The 9,652-nt window shown below is 45.3% G+C and overlaps 1 protein-coding gene and 1 long non-coding RNA gene across 5 annotated transcripts; one reads left to right on the forward strand and one right to left on the reverse strand.

Annotated features, from left to right (window-relative positions):
• Positions 1 to 1,327: 1,327 nt before the first annotated feature.
• LOC112882100 lies at positions 1,328 to 6,671 on the forward strand. Of its 3 annotated transcripts, none has more exons than XR_003226607.1 (3): positions 1,328 to 2,049; positions 2,317 to 4,521; positions 5,266 to 6,671. It is a non-coding gene; the product is annotated as an uncharacterized LOC112882100 (long non-coding RNA). The 3 variants fall into 3 exon arrangements; XR_003226605.1 differs by having other exon boundaries at positions 1,328 to 1,657; XR_003226606.1 differs by lacking the exon at positions 5,266 to 6,671 and adding an exon at positions 4,598 to 4,673 and having other exon boundaries at positions 1,328 to 1,657.
• LOC112882099 (protein SLOW WALKER 1) lies at positions 4,261 to 8,510 on the reverse strand. 2 transcript variants are annotated; one of them, XM_025947083.1, is made up of 2 exons: positions 6,820 to 8,510; positions 4,261 to 4,392 (listed from the first exon to the last, which is right to left on the reverse strand). In XM_025947083.1, the coding sequence occupies exon 1, from the start codon at positions 8,438 to 8,440 to the stop codon at positions 6,824 to 6,826; it is 1,617 nt and encodes a 538-aa protein (XP_025802868.1). In that variant the 5' UTR covers positions 8,441 to 8,510; the 3' UTR covers positions 4,261 to 4,392; positions 6,820 to 6,823. The 2 variants fall into 2 exon arrangements, with proteins under 2 accessions (XP_025802868.1, XP_025802869.1); XM_025947084.1 differs by having other exon boundaries at positions 4,366 to 4,386.
• Between the last annotated feature and the right edge of the window lie 1,142 nt (positions 8,511 to 9,652).

Consider the following 9,652-nt stretch of genomic DNA (forward strand, 5'->3'; position numbering starts at 1 on the left):
TGCAATCATGGCTCAAGAAACTTTGATGTGCAGTGGATCTATCTCTGGTAGTAACCAGAGGCACATTTTAATCAAATGCGTGTCAGCGTTGAAAAATGACGAAGAATCAGTGGAAAGGAAAAAGTAGAACCAAATAAGAATCACAAACCATACAAGACTTTCAGCGGAGTAGAAGTGTAGAATGCTGAATGCCTAGAAGGATGGACCGGAAAAATGGCTGAGATCAACGAAACACTTCAGGCCTTACAACAATTAAGTGCAAAAATGAGCTCAATGTTCTTTTTTTGAATTAAAATAGCTCAATGTTCTCAGCTCCATGGTAGAAAAGCATAGGCAGGAACTCACTCACGTGCGCAGCATATGCGTTTCAGTTTTCACAACTGCTATATTAGTGGTATGATGGATTTTTTTGTGCACAATTTGTCCACCACGCGTGTGACTTAAAAAAAGTGAGGCAAGGTCCCTTTGCTAGCAGACTTTGACACCGACTTCGCTTGCATAACATTATTGATCAAACTTGACAAAATGGTGTGCCAGCACTCGAGTTGTTGAATCCTCAAGGCAGCAGCACACTGAGATAAATTTAACAAAAAGTGAGGCTTGTTGAAATTTATATCATGAAGTAGGCACAGATTAATTGCCTGCCAGTGCCAGCCATAAGCGCTCACTGCCAGTGCCAGTGCCTGCGTCCTACACGCCAGTGTGACATGGTTGTTGCTTACTGTGTTAAGCATGAAGCCACATTCAACCCCAAAATCTCACTGAGTGAGTACATCATACACAGCTATCAACAAATTTTTCATTGCCTACAAGTTTGTAATCATGGCTCGAGACATTGAAAATGCCCAAAAGCGACTGCACATTCTAGGAAAAGAACCACGAGTTTATTCATGTGTTCAGAATTGCGCTAGAAATCTGTACTTCGTCCGCTGCATTGCATTCACTAGTTCATCAATCTTAACTGGCGCTGGATGGGTTTTTTTCTTGCCTCAAACAGCATTAAAAACTACGTTGCCTCCCTATGTTATCACTCAGAAATCACAAGTAGAGTAAATTAAATTGCACTTTCAGAAGGAAATGAAAAAACAAAAAGCTTCAAATATAGCATGACCTGTGAATTGTGAGGAATTCAACAAATTAAGAATCTAGAAAGAGCTTCATTATCTGAAAGTTCTGAACCCAAGCACCAAAACAAGTACTCTCCAGAATATGAAGTCCTGATGGGGTGGTGCGGGTGGGCCCGTCAGTTCGCCAAACCGGCCCGCAAAAACGAACCTAATGGACCTCTTTGGGGAACCATCAACTCGGCCTGGGTCTGTGGATCGAATTCACTCGAACCTTAGGGTCGAGTGGTTCGACCCATCCTCGCGAGTCGCCGCAGCTCGCTTTTGACGCCGCCACCACCGCTATCGCGGGGAACACGAGCTGCACCGGCAAAGCCGCCTGCTGGCCGCGACGCTGCCGCTCCCTGCAGCGGGACTTGGGCCACAGGCGAGCGGGCGCACGGATCGGGCCGCGGCGAAGCAAGCGCCCGTGGCACAGGCGAGCAGCGTGCGCGCCTGGTCACGCGCCGGCCAAGGGGCCCGCCTGCAGCGCGCCTCCCCCCTCTCGAGAGCTCTGCATCGCGTTCTTGCCTGCTCTCTCACCGTGCAGTGAGGTATCAAGGCACCAGGGATTTGCCCCGATTCATCTTGGCTGCCTGAAGTTCTTCTCTTCTCATTTTTCTTCTCCATTATTCTGAACTGCACCTAAGAAGGATCGTTGTAGTATTCTTGTATAGTTTTGATGGTCCGTTCATGCACGGATGAATTTCTATTGTTCAATAATATATATCGTGTTGTTCTATGGTGTAATATAGTGTAATTGTATGGAAGGGATGAGAGAACAGAAAAATGATCCATTCCAACAAGGGGTAATAGAAGGGATTGTAATTATCTTTTGACCCTTCATTTAACGGCAGTCTGACTGTTGAGTGACGGTAATATTAATAGCAGATAAGGGAAGGCAAATTAGAATTGATGGCAACGAAGGATCCTCTAATTTTGGATGGTATGGAAGGGATTTTGTTATAAATTCAGTTGATGATTAATTCAGTTAACTTCAGCTAGCACCGCTTTCAGTTGATGATTAATTGTTATTCTATTAATTGCTCTTGTTCTATAATTATTTTGTGCTATAATAATTGTGTTTCATCCATAGTTCATGCTTATGTGCTGATTTGATGAATTCTTTTTTGTTGTAGCTTCATTTGTCCTCATGATATTACCTAAAGGATTGGATCGGATAAAACACGACTAATGTTTCATGTTTATGCAGATAATGGATGTGCTACACATTCAAGGAGTTGGAGAAGCACAGTCAAGCAGTGGTACAAAGCGGAAGAGAACTCCTCGACCAAACAACCAACCAATACTCCAATAGTTGAAGGAGTACATCTCAATACCAAGGCTCCGGAAGTTGTACAAGTGCAGGCCAGCAATGCAGTACAACCAAATGGTGATAGCGAGGTTGTTGGTCATGGCGATGACAACGAGAACATTGGTGATGGCGAGGATCAGGATATTGGCTATAGTTGGGAGGATGAGGATTTTGGAGATGGTTGGGAGGATGAGATGGATGAAGAAGATAGGGCTGGATGTGTTGAGGGTCGAATTGAACCAGAAATGGTTAGTGGTTTCTTACATGGGGAGGAAAATAGGCAATTTAGATCCAAGGTTTGGAATGAGTTCAGCAAAATCCATGTGGCCGGTATTGTTACAAAAGGACAATATAGTCGCTGCACTGCTGAGATCAGTGCTAAGCGAGGTGCAGGAACCAGTGCTATGATCACTCATTTGAAGAGATGCAAGGTTAGGAAAAGTGTGACAAATATAGCTCGTCAGCTTAGGTCAACTGTCATGTCTCCTAAAGGGGTTTCTTTGGACAACCGGAGGTTTAGTCAAGAAGTGTCTAGGAAAGAGTTAACCCGGATGATCTTGCTTCACGGGCTACCACTATCTATTGTTGACTATGAAGGCTTTTGATGGTTTGTCTCTAGCCTCAACCCTATTTTTAGAATGATTTCAAGGAGGACTATTTCAGATAATTATTTGAAAGCTTTTCAAGAGCAAAAAAAATACTTCGAGATGTTCTTAAAAGTAACAAAAGTCGAGTTTGTCTGACAATGGACATGTGGACGTCCAACTAGACAATTGGATATATGTGCATCACATGTCATTTTTTGGATGATGATTGGAAGTTGCACAAGAGGATTGTGAAGTTCCCTTTCATGAAAACACCACACACAGTTGTTGCAATGTTCAATGAAGTTCTCAAGTTCATTCAAGAATGGAACATTGAAGACAAGTTATTTGCAATAACCTTGGACAATGCCAGAAATAATAATGCAATGGTCAAGCTCTTGAGAAATAATCTGCTAGAGAAACAAAAGCTATATGGAAAAGGAAAGTTATTTCATCCTCGATGTGCTGCCCAAGTTGTCAATTTGATATGCAAAGTAGGGTTTGAGATTATCGATCCAATTGTGCACAAGGTCCGGGAAAGTATGAAGTTCGTTGAAGGATCTACATCACGGAAGCAAAAGTTTGAAGAGATCATTCAGCAGCTAGGGATAGAATATGAAAAGCGCCCTAACCTTGATACACCTACTCGCTGGAATTCTACCTACCTTACGCTTAATTGTTGCTTGCAATTGAAGAGAGCTTTCGAGTCACTTACACAGCAAGACCAAGAGTATACTTGTGCACCATCACTTGAAGAGTGGGAAAAGGCACGAATGGTGTGCGTATTTCTAAAAACTTTCTATGATGCAACTATGGTCATTTCGGGATCACATTATCCAACAGTAAATCTATATTTTGATGAGATCTGGGAAGTTAAGATTGCCTTGGATAATGCAGATCCTGAGGTGAATGCTGACCTCTTTGAGACAATCCAGTATATGCAGAGGAAGTTTAAAAGATACTGGAAATTGACATGGTTGCAAATCTCATTTCCTATCATTTTCGATCCAAGATTTAAGCTTGGATTCGTCGATTTTCGTTTGAAACAAGCATTTGGGAGTCAAGCTTAGACAAAGATTGCTACAATGAAGAAGATTTTTGCTAGAGCTGCTCAAAAATTACTCACAAGTGAATATTGGCAATCAAGATATGGCACCACAAACTCCTGCACCTCAAATAGTTACAAATGCAAATGGTAGGTATGCTGATTGGGACCACCACATGAGCCACAATGTGCCCTCAACAAGTGAAATACCATGTGATCTTGAAGCCTATTTAGCGAAGCCTCCAATTCCTCGAAGTGAAACTTTTGATATACTCGCATGGTGGAAGAGTAACTCGGTTGAGTATCCCACTCTTTCTCGCATATCTCGTGATGTCTTAGCTGTTCCTGCATCAACGGTCGCATCCGAGTCAGCTTTCAGTACCGGGAGAAGAATAATATCAGATTTTCGAAGCCAGTTAACTCCGAAAAATGTGGAAGCACTGGTATGCTTGCAAGATTGGATGCGGACCTCAGGTACACTCTCTTTCAAGTTCTCAATTTTGTATAATTTGAAATAGAAAAATATTTTTCAGATCTAACTTCAATCTAGGTTCATCAAAATTTTGCATGGAAGGGATTGAGGATTTTGTAGAGTTACCTGATCCAGAAGAATGACATGCTTAAAGATAATAATTTCTGAAGCATTTTGTTATCATCTATGGGGTTATGGGGACCTATGGATTTTAGTTACCGTATAGCATCTGAACATGCTGAAAAGTGGTTGAAAATTTTCAGTATACTTAACCTGAACATGTTGCATCTCTGAACATTCAAATTGCCACTTGTTTGATGCATCTAGTAGTATATGTGCCTTCTTTCGAAAAATTTCTGCTTGACAACTTTGTTGGTCTGATTCTTGGGTAGCACCAATTTACTGACACTGCAACCACTGTATGTACTTATAATCCATTGCAACCACTGTATATGCTTATAATCCATTTCAACCACTGTATGTACATATAACCACTGTATGCCTGCGAGATTGATTTTTTCTGTTTGCCTGGTGCCTGGTGTTCTTTCTATTACCAGCTAGGAAAAACAGAGGAGCCATTCCATTTTGCTTGCTTACTACTGGCCTACTGAAATAATGCAGTGCTATAATTTTGCTTTGTTGATTGGTGCTTGTCTTTACATTTCTATAACTCAGACATACTTCTCCAATTTTATTTTGTGACTAATAATCATAGACTAATTTGGACGATCTGTTGCTTGTTGCAGTGCAGTGCTTCATACACAACCTCTTCTTATTGGAGTTTCGAAGTCTGCTATTTTTGTTCAGACAACTGCATGTTGTTGCAGTGCAGTGCTTCATACACAACCTCTTCTTATTGGAGTTTCGAAGTCTGCTATTTTTGTTCAGACAACTGCATGTGGCATGGCTACAGGAACATAGAAGGTCGCAGAGTCTGATCATCTATGGGGTTATGCAGAGTTTTGAAGTCTGTTTGCTTGTTGCACTTTGAGCATGAACATAAATTATCATAGATGTATTTTACCTCTTAGGATAATATGTTGAGCTGATTATGTAATTAATATTTTAATTTAGTTCATCATATCATGCTACTCGATCAAGACTGTGGTCTTTTACATGCTTATTGATATACTTATTTAGAGTCTATTACTGCATGCTTGCAACAATTACGATGTGCATGCCTGCTTGCTTGGAGTTGGTGAGCAAGGCGTGCTTGCCTGCTTGCTTGGGATGTCAGGACGTGCAGGCACAAAGGAGGCTGGTTCGATCCATACTATCCATTGGAGCATACGGACCAATCAAATAATCTAAAATGGATCGAGCGGTGCCCCACTCCCCGTTACATGGATTGATGGTTCGATTCCGGTTCCCACCATGGGTCAACCATCCCCATCTTTAATATGAAGAGGCGAATTTACCTCGACCCACTTACTGACAGAGTATGAGATAAGACTGCATGGTTCATAAAAACTGAGCAAAAGAAATCGCTGACATTGCTGCCAGCTAGGAACACCCAATAATGTTTAGATGTATATAAGAATTATTCAAAGGCAGCATAAATTGTGACAAGAACCACAAAGATCAATCTTGTAACACCCAAATAGCAATACCGCATACCAAAAAGATGGGCAAAATGGGTAAATGAATGATGGGCACAACTGCTAAATATGTGATAAAAAGTTTAGGGTGCAGGGGAGTATCTTAAATCACTCAATGAGATAGGCAGGCAAACTTCATAACAAACATATTCTATAGTCAAGAAGGCATGAAGGGTATTATACAACAACAAATATTGCCATATCAGCTTGGATCATTCTTTGTCAGGAATATCTCCAAGGATTAGGGACCTGTACAACTCTGTCCCCAATGACAAAGGAACTACTATGAACATGAAAGATGCAAACAGTTGCAACAGGAATATGGTGCAATATATACTGATATAACACTAAGATATGAATTGCAAGCAGTAATCATACAATAACCCACAAACAAAACATGTGACAGAAACAATACAAGTATTAAAGCTTTTTTTCTTTTTTTTCTTTGAGGACAAGCACTGCAGCTTGCTGGGGATGTCAGATTATGTATTAAATGCATACCATCAAATGAGCAAAACTGGGAATCATCTGATAGATCTGATAAAAAAAAAACATTTGGCAGGTAAGGCAGTATCTCAAGCAGATGGTAACATACTTCACTAACAAACAGCAAACATGATTTTCCAAAGCAATACACATTGCATATGGCAGCCCTCATTGTAAACTAACATATAGCAAAAATTTCCCTTTCAAGAAAAGCACCTTCTCATCTGGTGGCAAGTGCAAGCATGGGCAAAATCATTCCTTGAATCCCCTGCAATGTGTGCTGTATCTGAATCTCTTCTCCAACCATTCTCTTGAGATTCCTAATGTGCATCCTCAGCTTCTCATCAGACCGGATATCCTCCTCTCGCATCTCCAGTACCTTGTTTGCCACACCCAACAAGAACCTTGCATACCTTGGCAATGTCGCGTTACGGCGAAGGAACTCAAGCAGAAGCCCAAGTTCCTCTGTATCCAAATTCCCAATGCATCTCACCAGCTTTCTCCTTGCAACTAGCTCCTCCATCACAGCCACAGCACTTCTTGGGTTGTTTTTAACCAATGCTGAAACTAGAGCATCCTTGTGCCTGAACTTTCTCAGCAACTTATCATGCTCTGCAACTTTCACCTTCTTAGGCTTCTCAATCACAAAGTCACCCTCTTTGGCCTTCTCATTCTGTCCACGAAGGAAGTACCTGTAGTAATTTGGCCTCAACACTGGCTTCTCCGGCTCTGGAGATACCCAATCAATCTCACCACTGCCAGCCTTCTTCCCTTCATCCTCCTCATCCACAGCCTTCTTCTTCCTCTTGCCCATATAAATCTTCCCTTTCGCAGACCCAGCCACCAAGACAGTGCCGCAGGGCGAGCAAGCAACAGACAGGAGTGGCTGCAGGTGCCGCAAGGAATGTGTGATCTTAAGCTTGCCAAAATCAAAGCTCTTCACATACCCATCAATGCCCGCACTAAGCAGCCGCGTCTCCCCGGCGTTGACCATCTTCGCAAGCGCCAGCGCCATCACAGTCTTGACATGGCTCTCCATAGAGTGCATGAGCCGGCCGCCGCCAATGACGTCCCAAATCTTGACCACGTTCCCTCCGGCCGTGGCCAGCAACCCCCCGGACGGCAGGAACAGCACGCTCTCCACCAGTTCCCCGTGGGAAAAGGACAACGACGGGCCTGTGTTTCCCGTGCGGGCATCCCACAATTTGACGCTGCGGTCGTAGGAGCCCGTGGCGAAGAGGTTGTGGTCGGCGGGGGAGGCCGCGCCGCCGCGGATGTAGTCCCGGTGCGCTGCGGGGACGGAGAAGACGGGCGTCTCCGAGGGCACGTCCCAGTAGGTGAGGAGCGCGTCGTCTCCGGCTGTGAACAGGTGGAGCTTGTCCCCGCCGGCGACCGGGTACCGGACGACGCGGGTCTCGGCGGCGTGGGAGCGCAGCGTGCGGAGGGCGGCGCCCGCTGCGGGCTTGTCGGCGCGGAAGACGCGGACGACGCCCTTCTTGTCGCCTGCGGCGAGGAGGGCGCCGTCGCAGCGGAAGGAGGGGGAGAAGGCGAGATCGCCGGCGACGGAGATCCGGCGGAGCGGCTCGAGCGGGTCGCCGGAGAAGAGGTGCACGGAGGTGGACCACGCGGCGGCGAGGGTCGGGGAGGAGGAGGCGCTGGCGGCCGGGGCGAAGGTGAGGTCGGTGACGGGGAAGTCGGCGCCGGAGACGAGCTCGGAGGAGCGGAAGGCGCGCCAATAGGAGCCGTCCAGGGAGGCGCGCGCGGCGGCGCTCCGGGACGGCAGGAGAGCCTGGTTCGGCGCCGCGGGGAAGAACGGCTTCGAGGTGTCGGCGGCCATGGCTGCGGCGGCGGTGGCGGCGCGGCGAATTGGGGGAGAAACCCTAGCGGGCGGGGGTGGAGGGTTTATGGGTTTGGTGATGGGCCGGTGACTGGAGAGTTATTGCCGGACGCTCGTTTCCTTCGGCCCAATTTGGCCCGGGAGCTCCGGGAGTTAACCGGATGACAGAAATATAACATGTGCCCTACATCAATTGCAGTAATTCGTATCTAGGTACCTTAAGATGAGCAGTGGACTAAATTGCAAAACTAACTGAATTGGACATGAGCAAGAGTAAATTTCATGTATGGCCCTGGAAGAATGACACAGTTCCTTTTTGGTCCTGAAAATTCAAACTCCCTTCTATCGCTTATCTTCTATCCGCCCTGCCGTAACCTCCGCTGCCCTGCGTGACCTCTGCAGTTAGGCCTGGGCGGTTTAACTTAACTGAAAAGGCCTGAGTTTCAGGCATAACCCGACATATTCAGAGCAATGTTTGACCAAGTTAGGGGCTGAATCTGAGGATGTTCCTTAAACAAAAATTGTAGAGGAGTGTTGGCGCTACAATTTCTATTTTTACATATTTCAAAGTTTAGTAGTGAATTTTAGAGATAAATGGACTGCAAAGTTCGGGTTCAGAAAGATTCAGACTGAAACCGAGGTATACAGCAATGTTCAGAGCCCTTTTTGAGCAAGTTAGAGCCAGATTCAAACAAAGTGCCTTTAATAAAAATTGTAGAGGGAAGTATCCTTTACAACTTTGATTTTCACATTTTTTGATGTTTAGTAGAGAATTCTGGAGAACCAAGGGTTGCAAAACTCGGGTGCAAGAGAAGGTAAAGAAGAAGCAGGGACAGGTTCAGACCACGGCCGAGCTCCCTTCGCCGGCAAAATTCGTCGTCGGGTGGTCTGTGTGGTGTTGAGGGCAAACTCGGGTGGTCTGCGTCTGTCGCGGTTCGGTGTTGCAGGGGCGTCGGAGATGTAGTCATCGTCGTCAAGGTAGTAGTCGTCGAGTTGGACGTGATCCGATCCGTCCGCCTCCGTGGATGGGATTTCTTCAATGAAAGACATAAAGACCTCGTGATCCGGCGAGGAGCTTTTGGCAATCCACCCCTCTTCTTCATTGGAGGAATCGATGGGCCTACCTTCCTGGAACGGGAGTTCGTTGGGGTTGATGGCGTAGAAAGGTGGGCTGAGGTTGGGTAGCCTGGAGGACTCCGTGCCCTTCCGATG

Source organism: Panicum hallii, chromosome 2 (assembly GCF_002211085.1).
Source record: "Panicum hallii strain FIL2 chromosome 2, PHallii_v3.1, whole genome shotgun sequence".
NCBI classification, from domain to species: Eukaryota; Viridiplantae; Streptophyta; class Magnoliopsida; order Poales; family Poaceae; genus Panicum; species Panicum hallii.